The sequence below is a fragment of the Rhinoderma darwinii genome, chromosome 2, assembly GCF_050947455.1.
Source record: "Rhinoderma darwinii isolate aRhiDar2 chromosome 2, aRhiDar2.hap1, whole genome shotgun sequence".
Taxonomy (NCBI): Eukaryota; Metazoa; Chordata; class Amphibia; order Anura; family Rhinodermatidae; genus Rhinoderma; species Rhinoderma darwinii.
Window position 1 is genome coordinate 165,061,855 of NC_134688.1, and position 20,640 is coordinate 165,082,494.

A 20,640-nucleotide genomic window follows, 5' to 3' on the forward strand; every position below is an offset into this window, starting at 1 on the left:
CCATGTGTGATACTGTCTGCTGGGCCCTGTATCTAAGCGTACCATGTGTGATACGGCCTTCTGTGTCCTGTATCTAAGTTCACCATGTGTGATACTGTCTGCTGTGCCCCGTATCTAAGCCTACCATGTGTCATACTGCCCGCTGGGTCCTGTATCTAAGCCTACCATGTGTGATACTGTCTGCTGGGCCCTGTATCTAAGCCCATCATGTGTAATACTATCCGATGGGCCCTGTGTCTAATCCTATCATGTGTGATACAGTCTTCTAAGCCGCTGTATTTAATCCTTTCCATATCTATAGGGGTCGTAGTGCTCTAGATAGCTGTCTCTTCGGCCATGAAGAGAAGTTGGGGGGGCCCTTGAGGAACTTTTGCACTGGGGCCCATGAGACTTTAGCTATGCCCCTGCCGACACTATATTACTCTGTTGCTAGTTTGATAGGTACATTTCTGGTGACAGACTCCCTAAGTATGTGTATTGTTTTTCTTTATATTCTATATCGCTAAGATCAGAAAGTAGGAATTGGATCATAATATAAACATATATCAAGGCTCAATAATACGCCAATACATTGATTAGCCCAAGCTTTTCTAATGTTTATTGACTACGATTACTGTTATCAAATGGGTGCTCTCCTGCTTTGCCATGAACCATGACATACATGGCAGTGCCCCTAGAAATAAAAAAGAATTAGTCTTTCTGCATTTTAATCTTATCTATAGCAATTGTTTTGAACAGAATTTTCATGACTTCCCTATATTAAAAGAACAGCAAAAAAAACAATCCAAACAACATTTCTGAAGCTACAAAATTAAAGTACAGTACACCTTCACAACCTTTTTTTGTTTTCATACCAAATGTCTGTTAAATAGAAGAAGGGGACAGAGTGGGACTGCCTGTTCCGATTACACAGGGTTTGTAGTCTGTAACTATGAAGACACATAGAACTGCATAGGAGCTGTAGAGAAAAAAAACGGTAGAATATTTTTAATAGAGACTATTTGCTAACTTCCTAATGTTTTTTAATTAAGATGCATTGGGGCAATAAAAATTGGATGCAAAGGTAGACATAGCCTTTAACCCCTTAGTGACCACCAATACGCTTTTTCATGGTGGTCCCTAAGGGGTTAACAGTTAGCGACACAACACAATATAGTTATGACTGTCAATCTACTGTTCTGCTCAACATAACTTATACAAACAGGGTTCTATGTATCTAGATGGATCTGCCCATCCCGGTGTACATGAGCATAGTAACTTTAAACTGCTTAGCCGTTTCACAGCATAGCTCCTTGGTGAAATTAGACCTCCCACTTTCACTAATGCTTTTAAATTGTATGTTTTCTCTTAGTTATTCTTTTACTTGACATCGGAGAATAAGCACCAGTTCATTGTTGCCATGGCTACAAATTGTAGTTATCTTTTTTCTATTCCTGTATCTCCGATGGCTTGATTTTATCTGGAAAGTGGCAGCAAACACACACACATTTTCTTTAGAGCTTCCGAAAGATTAAACGCATTACATTTTTTATCAGAGCTGATCATTTTAGTGTGGAAGGAGACAAAATTGTGGGACATTTGCATATTGAAAGACCTGCGCTTCAAATTAACTCATTTCATTTGAGAGTTTTTTTTAATGTTGTTTAGATATATAATAACATGCAAGATATACGGATGTTGCTGCAGATGTGTATTATGGCATTTCTGAGCGGTTTTCCTATGGCGCATACCGTATGCCTACACACTGGAACATTCAACAGCTTTGTCAATCTGATTCCAGACTCACAGCTTTCGATTTTTTTTTACCTTTGCGCTTGCAATGAATTTTATCTGTAGAAAACATTCAAAGTGTAGTTGGGCAGGCAAATTAGTCAAATGAAATATATGCATAATTACTTTGGAAGCGCGGAAAATATTTAATACATCTTTTTTTTAATTATTTCTTTGTTTTCAATTGTACAAGTGATTAGAATCCCTAGAGGTCTATTTATTGTGTCATGTTTTATAATGTCCATTAATCCCAATAAAATATCTCCACATACAGCTGCTGGAATATACCATGCATAACAATAAAGATGAGCCTCCAATACAGTTTCCTTTATTTTTGGATCCCATATGGTAGAATACTCAAATTTTTTTATTTAGAACAACATTTTTGGTTGGTATGTTAACACAATAGTAGATGGACGTTCGGTGTCTCGTCTAAAAAGGTTGATCACCACTGAGCCATGCCCACTATTTCACTCAAGTTAAAATATGAAATAAACGTATACATCTGCCCAGTATTTATTGTGCTTTTAGTCAAATTAACTAAAACCCCTCTGCCATATCATCTTATATATTCCTATCTGTGCCCCTACAGAGTTTCTCATGTGAGACTGTCAAATAGTATCAAAAAAGGTTTAAAAAAATGTCTACAGTAAGGGATGAATCACCACGAAGAAATATATAATATTCATAAAGAACACTCCATCCTTCCAAACAATTATTCTCTATTACTTTTCCCAAGTTTTTAAAAAAACGGAACATTACACAACTGAGAAATAAAAAAATACATTGAAACATTATAAATTATGACACTATTTTGTAAGACTCTTATGAAATTTGAATTACTATTTGCTTTCACCTGCTGGTCAGGGATGTACAGTACCAGTGGCATTACAGGACTCTGTTATTAATAATTAGGGATTTTGATTAAAAAAAAATATACGGTAGGTACTTGCTTGTGAGTAGCAAACAAGCCTTGCCTATCATAGGTTAATGTTGTTGTACAGGGTGGGCCATTTATATGGATACACCTAAATAAAATGGGAATGGTTGGTGATATTAACTTCCTGTTTGTGGCACATTAGTATATGGGAGGGGGGAAACTTTTCAAGCTGGGTGTTGACCATGGCGGCCATTTTGAAGTCAGCCATTTTGTATCCAACTTTAGTTTTTTCAATGGGAAGAGGGTCATGTGACACATCAAACTTATCGAGAATTTCACAAGAAAAACAATGGTGTGCTTGGTTTTAACGTTACTTTATTCTTTCATGAGTTATTTACAAGTTTCTGACCACTTATAAAATGTGTTCAAAGTGCTGCCCATTGTGTTGGATTGTCAATGCAACCCTCTTCTCCCACTCTTCACACACTGATAGCAACACCGCAGAAGAAATGCTAGCACAGGCTTCCAGTATCCGTAGTTTCAGTTGCTGCACATCTCGTATCTTCACAGCATAGACAATTGCCTTCAGATGACCCCAAAGATAAAAGTCTAAGGGGGTCAGATCGGGAGGCATTTCTTCTGCGGTGTTGCTATCAGTGTGTGAAGAGTGGGAGAAGAGGGTTGCATTGACAATCCAACACAATGGGCAGCACTTTGAACACATTTTATAAGTGGTCAGAAACTTGTAAATAACTCATGAAAGAATAAAGTAACGTTAAAACCAAGCACACGATTGTTTTTCTTGTAAAATTCTCGATAAGTTTCATGTGTCACATGACCCTCTTCCCATTGAAAAAAACTAAAGTTGGATACAAAATGGCCGACTTCAAAATGGCCGCCATGGTCAACACCCAGCTTGAAAAGTTTCCCCCCTCCCATATACTGATGTGCCACAAACAGGAAGTTAATATCACCAACCATTCCCATTTTATTTAGGTGTATCCATATAAATGGCCCACCCTGTACATTAAAAGCCATGTAAACCTTTGAAAGGGATTTTATTTTATTAAAAAAGGTCAATCAGTGTGTTTGGTGCAACTGCACTGATATAAGAAATGTATGTGAGCAGATTTTTAAATGTGTGTATTAGAAATCTGTATAATTTCCTATTCTATAAATAAATTAAATAGAAAGCGGAAAGACCTTTTAAACAAAGTCTAATGATAGATAAAAGGTACCTAGCGTGACAGTTTACAAATTATTCTTTCATTTATTTAGAAAGGTTTTCTCAAACATAACCCCTTCTTAAACAGACCCCTGCCTTTACTCATTCTCCAACACATGTTGATCATCTGTTAATGCCGGGGGAAGCCATTATTTTCCTCTACAGAAGTCACAGAAGGGGAAAAGTAGCATTACATGGTAGTCATTCACATGAAAGGCTAACCATGCAATCCAAAGATGACCTGGGTCCAACAAAGTGAGTAGCACTCTTACACAGCAGCTCTCTGTCCTGGCTAATAGAGGTGGATCTTAAAAGGGCGACCTCTCTCTGACAACCATATGCCCAATCAGATCATATGGAAAGGAGTTTTCGTCATGTGACCAACCCAGTTTTAGAACAAAGTTATCCAGCACCAATATCACTCATGAGGAATTCCCATCTTAGTTAATAAAGTTATCGAAAGAGGACTTTACATTTTTAGGTGATCTGTGGATTCTTCTGATTGAACTCAAGTAGGCTTGGTGGCCCTTAGCTCATCTGAAACTAAACTGGAATATATATTGAACTTCTCCATAAGGTTGAGGAAATCGCCATAAAGTTTCTGCGGAAGCACTGTGACACAGTCAAAGGAATCTCCAGGTGAGATGAAGAGAAAAAAGTATGTCATGAACTAACCTAAGGACAGGGAGTGAACCCACTGTGTCGCTATGAGATTTAGCTAAGGGCTAAATCGGAGGGAAGGTCTATGTCAGTGTGTTTGGTGCAACTTTATCATTAGTTTTTATAAAAAAATATTTTATACTTTTTGAGATACAGCTGCTTTGTATACTGTATACAGACCAGCTGTATCTTATGCTGAATCCTGTACCCGTCAGGGACGTGGGACTGACGGGTTCTCAGGATCCACCTGTTATCCATCCCATCTAAGTTCATAACCCGCTGACACTGACCTGTCAGGTCCGCGGGACTAATGGATTCAGGTCTTCGCGAACTATACTGCTGCTCTGTATACAGGTCTGCATCTCAAAAAGTAAAAATACTTTTTAATAGAAACGAATTATAATGTTTCACCAATCACACTGATTAATCATATATACACCGCGTTCCAAATTATTATACAAATGTTATTTTTTGCTGATTTTCCTAAATAGACGATGCAAATAACAGTCAGTATAATCTTCAACCTACAACCGTTGGAGTATAATGCAAATTTTATTGAACAAATCTCCTAATGATAACAGATTTTTTTTAGAAGTAAAAAACTCACAATGCACTGTTTCAAATTATTATGCACAACAGAGATCAAAACATTTTAAAGGTTGTAAAGAAAACTAAAATGGTAATTAGTTGAATTTGCAGCATCATGAGGTCATACTTACGGAAATCAAAAGCTCTTTCAATAAAAAAAAACTTAGCAGGCCAAGTTACATGTTAACATAGGATCCCTTCTTTGATATCACCTTCACAATTCTTGCATCCATTGAATTTATGAGTATTTGGACAGTTTCTGCTTGAATATCTTTGCAGGATGTCAGAATAGCCTCCCAGAGCTTCTGTTTTGATGTGAACTGCCTCCCACCCTCATAGATATTTTGCTTGAGGATGCGCCAAAGGTTCTCAATAGGGTTGAGGTCAGGGGAACATGGGGGCCACAATATGAGTTTCTCTCCTTTTATGCCCATAGCAGCCAATGACACAGAGGTATTCTTTGCAGCATGAGATGGTGCATTGTCATGCATGAAGATAATTTTGCTGCGGAAGGCACGGTACTTCTTTTTGTACCACGGAAGAAAGTGGTCAGTCATAAACTCTACGTACTTTGCAGAGGTCATTTTCATACCGTCAGGGACCCTAAAGGGGCCTACCAGCTCTCCCCCCATGATTCCAGCTCAAAGCATGACTCTGCCAACTCCTTGCTGACGTCGCAGCCTTGTTGGGACATGGTGGCCATTCACCAACCATCCACTACTCCATCCATTTGGACCATCCAGGGTTGCACGGCACTCATCAGTAAACAACACGGTTTGAAAATTAGTCTTCATTTATTTCTGAGCCCACTGCAACCGTTTCTGCTTGTGAGCATTGTTTAGGGGTGGCCGAATAATAGCTTTATGCACACTTGCCACCCTCTGGAGGATCCTACACCTTGAGGTTCGCGGGACTCCAGAGGCACCAGCGGCTTCAAATACCTGTTTGCTGCTTTGCAATGGCATTTTAGCAGCTGCTCTCCTAATCCTATTAATTTGTCTGGCAGAAACCTTCCTCATTATGCCTTTATCTGAACTAACCCATCTGTGCTCTGAATCAACCACAAATCTTTTCACAGTACGATGATCACGCTTAAGTTTTCTTGAAATATCCAATGTTTTCATACCTTGTCCAAGGTATTGCACTATTTCACGCTTTTTCGGCAGCAGAGAGATCCTTTTTCTTTCCCATATTGCTTGAAACCTGTGGCCTGCTTAATAATGTGGAACGTCCTTCTTAAGTAGTTTTCCTTTGATTGGGCACACCTGGAAAACTAATTATCACAGGTGTCTGAGATTGATTACAATGATCCAAAGAGCCCTAAGGGTATGTTCACACGATGAGAGGCATTTACGTGTGAAAAGACAGACTGTTAACAGCTGCCTCGTTTCACACGTAAATGCTCCTCCTCGCATTTTGCGAGCCGTCTGAGACGCTCGTAAATCTTGAGCTGTGCTTCATTGAGTTCAATGAAGAACAGCTCAAATTACGTGGCAAAGAAGTGCCCTGCACTTCTTTGCCGAGGCAGTCCATTTACGCGTCGTCGTTTGACAGCTGTGAAACGACGACGCGTAAATTACAGGTCGTCTGCACAGTACGTCGGCAAACCCATTCAAATGAATGGGCAGATGTTTGCCGACGTATTGTAGCTCTATTTTCAGGCGTAAAACGAGGCATAATACGCCTCGTTTACGCCTGAAAATAGGTCGTGTGAACCCAGCCTAAGACACAATACCATCCATGAGTTTAATTGAAAAACGAATAATTAAATGTTTATGACACTTAAATCCAATGTGCATAATAATTTGGAACACATTCATGGCGTGAATGTAAGAAACTTGGATTTGAAAATTGTTGCCTTTGATGATGACATATTATTGATAGTTACTGATCTAAAATTAAAAATAAATGTGAAAGAAAAGTATTAATGGTTACAGTAAAAAAAACTAAATTTTTTTCCCATAAAAAGTGTAAAACAAAAATAAAAAGATACATATTTGGTATCGCCACGAGCTTAATGACCTGAAAAACAAAATGATCATGTTATTTAAACTGCAAGGTGAACACCGTTCAAAAAACGACGGAATGACTATTTTTCTATTGCCCACCCCCAAAAATTTTTATAGTAGAAGTTAAAGGCTGGGTTCACACGACCATGTTACGTCCGTAATGGACAGAACGTATTTCGGCCGGAAGTCCCGGACCGAACACAGTGCAGGGAGCCGGGCTCCTAGCATCATAGTTATATAGTTACATAGTTACATAGTTAGTACGGCTGAAAAAAGACACATGTCCATCAAGTTCAACCAAGGGAAGGGAAAAGGGAAGGAAAAATTTCTACACATAGGAGCTAATATTTTTTTGTTCTAGGAAATTATCTAACCCTTTTTTAAAGCCATCTACTGTCCCTGCTGTGACCAGCTCCTGCGGTAGACTATTCCATAAATTCACCGTTCTTACTGTAAAGAAGCCTTGTCGCCTCTGCAGCTTGAACCTTTTTTTCTCCAGACGGAGGGAGTGCCCCCTTGTTTTTTGAGGGGGTTTTACAAGGAACAGGATTTCACCATATTTTTTGTATGTGCCATTAATATATTTATATAAGTTAATCATGTCCCCCCTTAGTCGTCTTTTTTCAAGGCTAAATAGGTTTAATTCTTTCAATCTTTCCTCATAACTTAAATTCTCCATGCCCCTTATTAGCTTCGTTGCTCTTCTTTGTATTTTTTCCAACTCCAGGGCATCCTTTCTATGAACTGGAGCCCAGAACTGGACTGAATATTCTAGATGAGGCCTCACTAATGCTTTGTAAAGTGGTAATATTACATCCCTGTCCCGCGAGTCCATGCCTCTTTTAATACACGACAATATCCTGCTGGCCTTTGAAGCAGCTGATTGACACTGCATGCTGTTATTGAGTTTATGATTTACAAGTACACCCAGATCCTTCTCAACAAGTGAATCCGCCAGTGTAGCGCCCCCTAGGACATATGATGCATGCAGGTTGTTGGTACGACGCTAGGAGTCCCGGCCTCTCCATGGAACTACTGTCCCGTACTGACAACATGATTACAGTACGGGACAGTTGTCCTGCAGCGAGGCAGGGACTCCTAGCATCGTACATTCGGTCCGGGACTTGCGGCCGAAATACGTTCCGTCCATTACGGACGTAGCATGGTCTTGTGAACCCAGCCAAACAGTAAGTCCCATGTATCCCCAAATGGTACCATTAAAAAATACATCTTGTCCCGCAAAAGAACAAGCCCTCATATGGTGAGGTTGATGGAAAAATATAAAAGTTACGGCTCTTGAACAAAAAAATTATTTTTGTTCAAAAGTGTTTTTACTGTGCAAAAGTCGTAAAACATAAAAAACCTATACATATGTGGTATCGACGTAATCGTACTGACCGATGGAATAAAGGTAACATGTTATTTACACCACACGGTGAATGGCATACATTTAAAATGCATACAACAATGGCGGAATTGCTATTTTTTCAAACCCCCCCAAAAAAAAGTTAATAAAGTTAATAAAAAAATTATATATATAACTTGCCATTAAAAAAATACAACTCATCTCGCAAAAAACAAGTCCTCATACAGCTATGTCGACAGAAAAATAAAAACTTTTGGCTCTTTTAATGCGACGATGGTAAAACAAGAAATTGCTTGGTCATTAAGGCATAAAATAGGCTGGTCACTAAGGGGTCAACTCCTTCCAAATGATGAAAGATATAGATATTTCCTACCTCCTCCTGTTTCAAATGCCAAGCCCTAAATGCAAACCTGTATCATTTCCTATTGGCATACCCTCCGATCCAACCATTTTGGTCCTAATTTAGAACATCTCATAAATTTCATCCCAAATGAGCCACTTTGGATCATTTTCGGTTACTCAAATCCTAAAGAATACAGATGTTCACCAGGAGCGCATAAATTGTTTTACAAATGTGGCTTCACAACCAGGTTCCCCTGTTTAAATTATTTTTTGACAAGCAAGCGTACTAAAAATGGATTGAGTGACAGCCTCTACACAAAGAATAAAAAGAAAAACAATTTTTCAAAACATGGGAAACCTTTCCTTCAAGACCCATGCACACGACTGTAAAACCGCGCACCGTAATACGGTCCGCGGTTTTACGGACCCATTCAGTTCTATTGGCCTCGGACACCTTTCCGTATCGCTGCGGGTGGGTGTCTGTGGTGTAGAACTGTGCCGGGAATTATGGAGCATGTCAGTTTTTTCGTGTTTTACGGGCCGTGCTTCCATATTTGTATGTATGGGATCACGGCCCGAAAATGCAGACGGCCGTGCCCAGAATCGCGGGCCATGAATACGGGCACGGTCATGTGCATGGGGCCTCACTGCTTCCACACTTGAAAACAGATATAAGAAACTGGTTTTAGCCAACAATATAGTTTCAAGAGCAGGTGCTCCTGGCGGTCCCCCTTTTGTGATATCTCATCAGGGCTCGAGATCCTCTTGGTGTCGGCAAGTTCTGTGCGCCCCATTGTCCTCCCTCTTACTCTGTAGGACAGTGTAATATATATGGTAATACTCATCAAGTATCTGTGCATGACTGGCTGGTCCAACATGCACAGTTGACATGCTTGCTCAGAACGGAGATAGACCTGTCATGTCAGAGTATGCACATACTACAGGGAAATCTCATCTGAAGAAACAATGCAATTAATTCAAGAGACCAAATTGGTTGCTGTTGTTTTTTACTTTTCTATGCCCCCCATCTTCGTAAACCCTTCTCGTAAGCTTAGGAAGAGAAGAGCATATTGAGCTTCATGGATCCCTCAATAGGATTCCTGTCATTTTGAGGTGTTCCACATGCCCTTGTCAGTTTTACCCCCACCTTTCATGGCCTGAAATTAAGAAACTTGGATTTGAAAATTGTTGCTCTTGCAGATGACATATTATTGATAGTTACTAATCTAAACATGAATTTACAACACTGATCCAGGAACTGGAATGGGTGAGAAAATGTCTCCCCTTTTTTCTTCTTTCTTCTGTACCCCATTTGAAAATTTTCAATAAAAATAATTTTACAAATCTAAAATAAAAAAAGCACACATCCCACACAGGAGACGTGCAGAACAATATAAGGGTATGTTCACACGCAAACTCAAAAACGTCTGAAAATACAGAGCTGTTTTCAAGGGAAAACAGCTCCTGATTTTCAGACGTTTTTTAAGCTACTCGCGATTTTCGCTGCGTTTTTTTACAGCCGTTTTTGGAGCTGTTTTCAATAGAGTCTATGAAAAACAGCTCCAAAAACGTCCCAAAAAGTTTCCTGCATTTCTTTTTCGCGGCCGTTTTGAAAAATGGCCGCATAAACAAAAACGGCCCATCGGAACAGAAATGCCGTTTTTCCCATTGATTTCAATGGGGAGAAGTTTGGAGGCATTCTGCTTCCGATTTTTCTGCCATTTTTCGGGCGTTTACGGCCCGAAAAACAGCCGAAAACACTCTGTGTGAACATACCATTAGAGATGCTTCTGCAGAGACACTGACAGACATGATGTATATAGACTGGCAGACATGAAGGCATTTTGTTGTATATATACTGGCACACATAATCAGATGTTGTTGTAGATAGAAATACTTCAAAAGTTCTGCTTCTCCTTATCTTACTATTTACCTGTTAGAAACCTGTACAGTGTTACCTGAATGCTAGTGGTCACATGATGCATGGGTGGTGACTGACATGACTTGACACCATATGTAGCCCTTTCAATTACCCTATGGATGCATTACTATGGACTATCTGTTGGCCATCATAATTTTACATTTTTTGAGACAGAGGCAACTGCACTGATATAAGAAATGTATGTGAGCAGATTTTTAAATGTGTGTATTAGAAATCTGTATAATTTCCTATTCTATAAATAAATTAAATAGAAAGCGGAAAGACCTTTTAAACAAAGTCTAATGATAGATAAAAGGTACCTAGCGTGACAGTTTACAAATTATTCTTTCATTTATTTAGAAAGGTTTTCTCAAACATAACCCCTTCTTAAACAGACCCCTGCCTTTACTCATTCTCCAACACATGTTGATCATCTGTTAATGCCGGGGGAAGCCATTATTTTCCTCTACAGAAGTCACAGAAGGGGAAAAGTAGCATTACATGGTAGTCATTCACATGAAAGGCTAACCATGCAATCCAAAGATGACCTGGGTCCAACAAAGTGAGTAGCACTCTTACACAGCAGCTCTCTGTCCTGGCTAATAGAGGTGGATCTTAAAAGGGCGACCTCTCTCTGACAACCATATGCCCAATCAGATCATATGGAAAGGAGTTTTCGTCATGTGACCAACCCAGTTTTAGAACAAAGTTATCCAGCACAATATCACTCATGAGGAATTCCCATCTTAGTTAATAAAGTTATCGAAAGAGGACTTTACATTTTTAGGTGATCTGTGGATTCAGCTGATTGAACTCAAGTAGGCTTGGTGGCCCTTAGCTCATCTGAAACTAAACTTGAATATATATTGAACTTCTCCATAAGGTTGAGGAAATCGCCATAAAGTTTCTGCGGAAGCACTGTGACACAGTCAAAGGAATCTCCAGGTGAGATGAAGAGAAAAAAGTATATGTCATGAACTAACCTAAGGACAGGGAGTGAACCCACTGTGTCGCTATGAGATTTGGCTAAGGGCTAAATCGGAGGGAAGGTCTATGTTTTACGGACAGCCTCCCGTTCCAGTAAGTCATTTTGGCTAAATTAGGACACAATATATACAGGCGGTCATCCAAATAACTGCAGCCTTCTATAACATAGACTAAGGTCATGGTTCCACAATAATAAAAATATTGGGCAAAAATATGTTTATATAGCAGTAATGGAAGAATCAACTGCTGTCCAAGAGTGACAAATCTATGATTCCTAAGCCATTTAGTATGATGTAACACTAGAGATGATTAGTAGAATTCTGTGGACAAGAAATCTCATTCTGTCTGATGTAAAGCGATCAACCAAAACCAACAAGTGAGTACATAAAACCAACAGTATAGCATGACAGTATTAGTATAACAGTGTGTTAAGATGTTTAACTTCCTCAAGACTGGACAATTGCAAATGAAAATAATTTTGCACTATATATATATATATATATATATATATATATATATATATATATATATATATATATAAATGTCTTATATATGCAAGTTAATTAGGGTAATAACAAATGGGTTACAGATCCCAGTTCATTAGTTAAGTGCTTTATACTGTCTAAAAGACTTTCCTACAGGGACATTACTTTTTACCGTATATGTATTTAGCTCCTTACAATTCCAAACCGTTTTTTCTTTAGGCTTTTATATATCCCTTGTAAGTTTTTCTTAGTACTCTTTTTCTTTCTTATTTCGACTCACTCTTGCAATGTATAGCAATAGATAAGTAGCCTAAAGTTGAGTTGTTTATTCTGATATATTCATTAGTTTGCTATGCTCTCTTTTGGATACAGTTAACGTAACTTAAAGGCTATGTAATCCTTTGAACACTTTTTTTTTTTATAAAACAGTGGGTCATGGTGATTAACCTCTTCCCGCCGTAAACAACTTTGAGATTTTCATTTTCCTCCCCACCTTCTAAAAGCCATAACATTTAAATTTTTCCATCGATATAGTCCTACAAGGGCTTGATTTTTGTGAGACAAGTTGTAGTTTTTTGTAGCGCCATTTATTGTGTCATATAATGTACTATGAAACGGGAAAAAAAATATTTGCGGGGTAGAAAATGAAAAAAAACAACGATTCCGTCATTGTTTTTTTCGCTTCATTTTTACGGAATTCACTGTGCAATTAAAACAACATGTTAACTTTGTTCTGTGGGTCAATACGATTACGGCGATACCAATTATATATATTTTTTTCTATGTTTTACTACTTTTACAAGGAAAGAACTAAGTGTAAAAAAATAAAATGTATTCTGTGTCGCCAAAATCTGGGAGCCATAACTTTTTTATTTTTCCATTGATTAAGTGGTATGAGGGCTTATTTTTTGCAGGATAAGCTGTAGTTTTTAATTCTACCATTTTGGGGTACATGCGATGTATTGATCACTTTTTATGAAATTTTTTGTGGAAGATTAGGTGACTAAAAAATAGCGATTCTGGCGTTTACATTTTTTTTTTACGGCGTACACCGTGCGGGTTAAATTATATATTGTAATAGTTCCGACTTTTACATATGCGGCGAAACCAATTATGTTTATTTATTTTACAATGCTCTAGGGGGAAATGGGGAAAGTTGTTTTTTTTAACTTTGAATATATTTTATTTATTTTTTTTGCTTAAAATAAACCCTTTATTTTACTAATGCTTTACTTTTTTTATTAGTCCCCCTAGGGGACTTCAACCAGCGATCGTTTGATCTCTTGCACTATATACAGCAATACTAATATATTGCAGTATATCGTCTTTCTGACAGGCTTCTATTAAGCAGGGCTTAATAGGAGCACAAAGATGGTGAACCTGGGGGCATTCTTTAGGCCCCCAGGCTGCCATAGTAACCATCGCCACCCCGCAATTGCATTGCGGGGGCACAATGAGCTGCTAGAGGGGGTCGCCCCCTCTTTCTAACTATTTAAATTACGCAGTCACTATTGACCGCGGCATTTAATGGGTTAAACGAGCGGGATCACGCTCGAGCGCGATCCCACTCGTTACTGTAAAGTGTCGGATATGTAACATACAGCCGGAAGAACACTACAAAGTGGAAAAATTATCAACTTCGGCACAAAATGTTGAGGTATAAAAATATATAAATTTTATTACAAATAGACATGACAGAATAAAAAGATGAGTCACACAATGAGTGTAGGACGTAAGTACATACCAAAAGTCATGGTCTCGCATAGGAAAGACGCCCACACCCGACGCGCGTTTCGGCAAATGTGCAAATACCACCAGACGAAGGCATTTGCCGAAACGCGCGTCGAGTGTGGGCGTCTTTCCTATGCGAGACCATGACTTTTGGTATGTACTTACTTCCTACACTTGTCTGTTATCTTATGCTGGCAGTTTGATGTGATTCAGTCCTTTGGATCTTGCAGCATATAATCATTAGTCCCTCTATTGATGTGTATATGGAATATAAGCTATATATTTGTACTATCCATTATTGCACTTGTTGACCACTATCTCACATCTAGCAACTATTTGATGCATTTTTCGTATGGCTTGGCTGTCCCCCTTGGACTTTGATATACACTTGTTCCTGCATCCTGCTACAAATATGTACAAACATGCCCGTTATATTCATCTTTTTGGTCTAGCATAGGCTGACGCCCTCTCATTGTGTGACTCATCTTTTTATTCTGTCATGTCTATTTGTAATAAAATAGACATGTAATTGTTTTTTGTTTTTTTTTAAATGCTTTACTTTTTGAGTTAAAGCTTCTATGTATCCTGGATACATAGAAGCTGTATCTTGCACTGAAACCCAAATCTGTCAGGTCAGTGGAACTGACGGCTTTAGTGACAGTGAGTCTTGCATGTCACTGTGTGTCCTGCGTCCCCCTAATTTTTAAACTGTATCTCAAAATGTAAAAAACTTTTTCAGACATGGCGGAATTGCTGTTGAATTCCGCTGCGGACAGTTTTTCACTGGTTTCTATTGCTTTTTAGGTAACTTAGGTCAGATGTTGCGGAAAATAACAGTGTGGAATTTAGGCTGCGGTGCAGAATTTTCCCTCCGCAGCATGCACAGTCTGTTGCAGAGAAGCGGCGGATTTTCACTGCAGATTTCAGCCTTTGCAATGCAAAGGCTGAAATCTGCGGAAAGTCCGCTGTGATATCCGCAATGTCTGAATTACCTGTCAAATATGCAAATGTTGCTGCAGATTCATTGCGGAAAAAATCTGCCACGTCTGAACATGCCCTTCATGCAAGCTAGTGTCAGGGTATGTGCACACGTAGTGACCAAAAACGTCTGAAAATACAGAGCTGTTTTCAAGGGAAAACAGCCCCTGATTTTCAGACGTTTTTTGAGCAACTCGCGTTTTTCGCGCCGTTTTCGCTGCATTTTTTACGTCCGTTTTTGGAGCTGTTTTCATTGGAGTCTATGAGAAAACAGCTCCAAAAATGTCCAAAGAAGTGTCCTGCACTTCTTTTGACGAGGCTGTATTTTTACGCGTCGTCGTTTGACAGCTGTCAAACGACGACGCGTAAATGACAGGTCGTCTGCACAGTACGTCGGCAAACCCATTCAAATGAATGGGCAGATGTTTGCCGACGTATTGTAGCCCTATTTTCAGACGTAAAACGAGGCATAATACGCCTCGTTTACGTCTGAAAATAGGTCGTGTGAACCCAGCCTCAAGCTTATAGATAGGGGTTTTGCTGTTAAGGGACCATCTATTACTTAAAACCGAGGACCACATACATTGTTTCACTTGGCACTGGACCATAGCAGAACTAGATGGACACATGTTGATTTCATACTTCATTTTAAATAAGTATTTACATTGTGGCTCCTTATTACATATCAGCTTATAGTGGGGCCTCCTAGCAGTCCACAATCATCTGAATTTAAACTAGTGCTGTAACTTAGAGAAATTAAAATTAATGTGTTTAGGAAATAAGAAAACAAAAGAAAAATTAATTTATTGGTGCCATAGATTTAAGTCACATGATGATAGCTAAAGCTTCTCCATATTTGCAAAATATATTTCATATGTGCTAAAGAAAAGAAGTAAAAATAATTATCATTATTACTTTTTTTGCAAGTTGTCTATTTGAGTAAAGTATGTGATAGACATTGATAGTGAAAATGACAGTGTGTTCTATAGGTAAATTAATTCAGAATTTCCACATTTACATAATTCTCCAGGTTTCTTTTTCACAGCTGTTGGCTCTGTCAGGTTGATGGTTGCATTTCAGATTCATTTTAGCATAAGCTGATGGAGATTTACCTTTTAACTAAAAATGTGTATTTTAGAAGATCACATAGTGTGAAGCAAATACTTTAATCACTTCGAACTGCTTTCTGTTACTCTCAAGAATGTATTTGGGCTGCTTGTCAGATTTCACCAACTTTGTGATTAAAAATCATTTCAAATGATATCATGCCATCTATCCTGCGATTTCATTCCAGCATGATCGTAAATGTTATTTAAAAAAACAACAAGAACTGATGTAAACTTTGTATTGTAAAATTAGGAAATATGGGATTTTCCTAGAAGTAAAATACTTTGTAGTTCTCCATAGTTATTCATAGTTTGTGGTTCCTTGTTGAATTGCTGTTTTATGTTTTATAATGATTCTCTCTTTGGTGTTCTCTGAATCTCTGTGTCATGCACCGCCCCCTCAGGCCCCGCACTAGGCATAACACAGTATACACCGTTTTATCTGTTCCTGGCCGTTTAACCCCTCAAACGCTGCAGTCAACCGCGACTGTAGCATCTGAGACGTTAAAAGGAGGGGGCAGCCCCCTCTGACAGCTCATCGGCGCCCCCACAACGCGATCGTGGTGTGCCGATGGTTGTCATGGCAGCCCAGGGGCCTAATTAAGGCCCCTAGGTCTGCCTTCACTCTGCCTCCATTAAGCCCTGCCAGAAGCCTGTAAAAATTACAATATACTGCAATACATTAGTATTGCAGTGTATTGTACCAGCGATCTAACGATTGCTGGTTCAAGTCCCCTAGGGGCACTAACAGAATGTGTTCAAAAAATACTTAAATAAAGTTAGAAGTAGTGAAAAAAATAATAATTAAAAGTTTAAAAAAAACTCCCTTTTTCAGTTTTTCCTCTAAAGTAATGTAAAAAATAAACAAAATTGATATTGTTGCGCACATTGAACGCCGTAAAAAATAAACAAATTAAAACGCCAAAATCGCGTTCCTCTGCCATTCTGCAAGCCGTCCTCCTGGGATGATGTTTCATCTCATCTGACCGCTGCAGCCTGTAATTGGCTGTAGTGGTCACATGGGATGAAACATCATTCCAGGAGGCTGGCCTGGACAAAGAAACTCAGAATTCTGGGTAAGTATAACATTTTTTTTTTGTCTGAGTTGCGGTTTTAGTGGCGTAATCACGGCTTTTGAGCCGCAAAAAATGCAACATCTGATATTTGTTGCGGGTTTTACCTCCACATTGAATTAATTGGGGAAAACCTGCAACAGAAAAGCAGCGATTACGCAAATACAATTGACAATCTGCAAATTAAAAAAACGCACCGCAGGTCAATTTCTGATCATTCTTTCCGTTCTGATTTACGCAGCATGTGAATAAGATTTGTTCAAATCGTATCCACTTTGCTGCCACTGTATTATGGTGCGCAGTATTTACGCTATATGTGATCTAACCCTAAGGGTATGTTCACACGCCCTATTTACGGACGTAATTCATGCGTTTTACGCCTCGAATTACGGCCGAAAAAATTGCTCCAAACCGCTTTTTTTTTACGCGCAGCTGTCCAAAGACGGCGCGTAAAAAGACGCCCGCCTCAAAGAAGTGCATGTCACTTCTTGGGACGTAATTGGAGCCATTTTTCATTGACTCCAATGAAAACCAGCTCCAATTACGTCCGTAAAAGACGCCACGAAAAACGCGTGCACTTCAAACGTCCGAAATTCAAGAGCTGTTTTCGCCTGAAAACAGCTCCGTAATTTCAGACGTAAATGGCGTTGCCGTGTGAACATACCCTAAGAGTTTTGACTGTGTGGTCCGCACCTGTCTGTCGAAATACAATTAAACATTTGTGATATTTTGACATACTTCCCATGATGTAATTCTTTTTCACAACAGTTGCCATATGTAGATTGTTCTCATGGTTGTTCGTTCTTACTTGCAGGCATTCATGTCAATGTTTCAGATTTTGACACAGGAGGGATGGGTGGATGTAATGGATCAAACGCTTAATGCCGTGGGACATATGTGGGCTCCTGTGGTTGCTATCTACTTTATCCTTTATCATCTATTTGCCACTTTGGTGAGTACACATATGCTTTTTATATAACATAAATGTTATATTACAGCAATTATTATCTTGTGTCTAGTGATCGCTAATGCAGTAAAACTTCACTCTTATAATTGGCGCTGTGTACTTGCAGATAACCTTAGCAATGATTATCGTCCAATAAAAAGGGTCATGTATTCATGTATGCAGATCATCTCTTTTCGCTTTCACTGCTTGCTCATCACTGTTGTAATTAAGCTGAAGACAAAACTTGAAGCCTCGAGGGTATGAATACTTGATTAGAAATCAGTGCAGCTATTTCCTAAACTCTGCCTTAAAGTGAACACCAGGGGTTTGTTTCGCTGCTGCACTAATAAAGCCAAAATGCTATAAATAGATTCATTGACGATTTTCAAAAAAGAAAAAAAAAATCAGGATAGGTTTGACATTTTAATGCCCTCTTATAGACTTTCAGGAATGACCGTGGAGGCAACAGACTTTTAAAGGGATGTAGTCAATGAAACATTTTATCATTTCTAGTGATGTTTTAGTTATTTAATTGAACACTTGTACACTAAAACATATTCTTAATATTATACAAAAGTCTTGGCCACAAAAATAAAGGGGTTTTCCCATCCTGCACATTTATAGAGTATCCACAGTATATGCCATAAATGTTGGATAGATACTGGTCCTACCTCTAGGACCTGCACCTATCTCTAAAAAAGGGACCCAATTATAAGTCTACGAGCTTGTTCGGCTCCCGCTGCTCCCCAGTCTCTGACAAGGTGGTCGGGAGTTATGGAAACTGCTGTGTTCGTTGAGCTACGCTGTTTCCATAACTCCCATAGAAGTGAATGGTAGTTACGGAAACAGCATAGCACGTTGAGCTTCGCTGTTTCCGTAGCTCCCGATTTCTGGAAACATCGTAGCTTGCTGTGAAACACTGTAGCTCAGCAAGTTCGGCTGTTTCAATAACTCCCGACTGCCTTGTCAGACAGTGACCGGGGAGGAGCGGCAGATTTGATGTTCAGGACAGTTTTGTGACAACCCTTGTGAGAACCATAATGGCAGCCATTTTGGCTGTCACCTAGTTTTCTCGTAACAGCTGAGTAGAATTTGTAAAATTTTTACAACATTCACAAAATGACTAATGTTTAATGGTACATGCACTTCATTTTTACCCAAAAGTATTTATAATTTATTTGTATATGTATTCTATTTATATTCCTCCCTCCATTTAAGTAGAATTCTGCCTGTCTTTTCTATGGAGAATCATTTTTGGTCAACAGACTATATGGTTATCTCTCACATACTTTATTGTAATAAAAAAAAACTGTTCTGCAGCATATCTCTGCATTCTTTCCACAGCATCTACTGGTGCCTGAAGCTGAAACAAATAGAACTCGATAACCTGGCACAGGTGTGATGCATTTTTTTAACCACTATGTCTATCAGTCCTGAAAGGTTCAATGTAGCTTAGAAGAAAGTAGCTGAAGTGCTGGGGGCGTTAGAATGTTAAACATTTATCAGATTAAATCCCATTTGACACTATGTAACTAAGAATCACTGTAAACTGATAAACCAAAAACTATTTTAGGTTATTTTATGCATTTATTTTTTGTAAGAACATTAAAAAAAAAATTCTGTCAAGAAGCCGTACAGGATTTAGAGCAGCTAGGCCCAACGTCATGTCAGATGTCTCCCTGTGGGAAAGACGCACATTGCTATCTGATGCTGATTTTATAAAGGAACATCATCATTATGGGATTTTCGAGGATCTTTTTCAGTTTATGCTTGGGCATTACAGCTAGGTTACTCGTTTAACAACAATTTTCTATATAATTACTCCCACTCAACTGTCAGGAACGGTGGGTGGTTTAGAGCTTAACTGCCAAATTGGTTATGTCTTCATCATTTTTAGGATGTTATTTTCTTAAATACTGTCGTATTGCAATGTTTTTAAGTAGTGCAGGTGGTGCGAAAATTGCTCTGAAAGCGGCAGCATTTTCAGCAGAAGAACATTTTCCTGGCTTCATTATGTTAATAGTTGAATGAAATATACAATATTTTACTATTGGCTTTTCCAAGTATAAGATTTGAATTATGTCCTTTCCATAAAATGTTTAATTTTTCTACTATTACTATATTTGTACAAACTTTTAGACAATTTATTGTTTAACTTACATAGTTACATAGTTACATAGTTAGTACGGCTGAAAAAAGACACATGTCCATCAAGTTCAACCAAGGGACGGGAAAAGGGAAGGGAAAAATTTCTACACATAGGAGCTAATACTTTTTTGTTCTAGGAAATTATCTAACCCTTTTTTAAAGCCATCTACTGTCCCTGCTGTGACCAGCTCCTGCGGTGACTATTCCATATATTCACAGTAAAGAAGGCCTGTCGCCTCTGCAGGTTGAACCTTTTTTTCTCCAGACGGAGGGAGTGCCCCCTTGTTTTTTGAGGGGTTTTACATGGAACAGAATTTCACCGTATTTTTTGTATGTGCCATTAATATATTTATATAAATTAATCATGTCCCCCCTTAGTCGTCTTTTTTCAAGGCTAAATAGGTTTAATTCTTTTAATCTTTCCT

The 20,640-nt window shown here is 38.7% G+C and overlaps 1 protein-coding gene across 3 annotated transcripts in view; it reads left to right on the forward strand.

The window, feature by feature from the left end:
- The window catches only part of NALCN (sodium leak channel, non-selective), a 722,821-nt gene that overhangs the window by 440,092 nt on the left and 262,089 nt on the right, over positions 1-20,640 (forward strand). For all 3 annotated transcript variants that reach the window (XM_075852442.1, XM_075852444.1, XM_075852443.1), the window contains one exon: positions 17,936-18,073. In XM_075852442.1, coding sequence (XP_075708557.1) covers positions 17,936-18,073 — 138 coding nt within the window. The remainder of the gene's footprint in view (positions 1-17,935; positions 18,074-20,640) is intronic.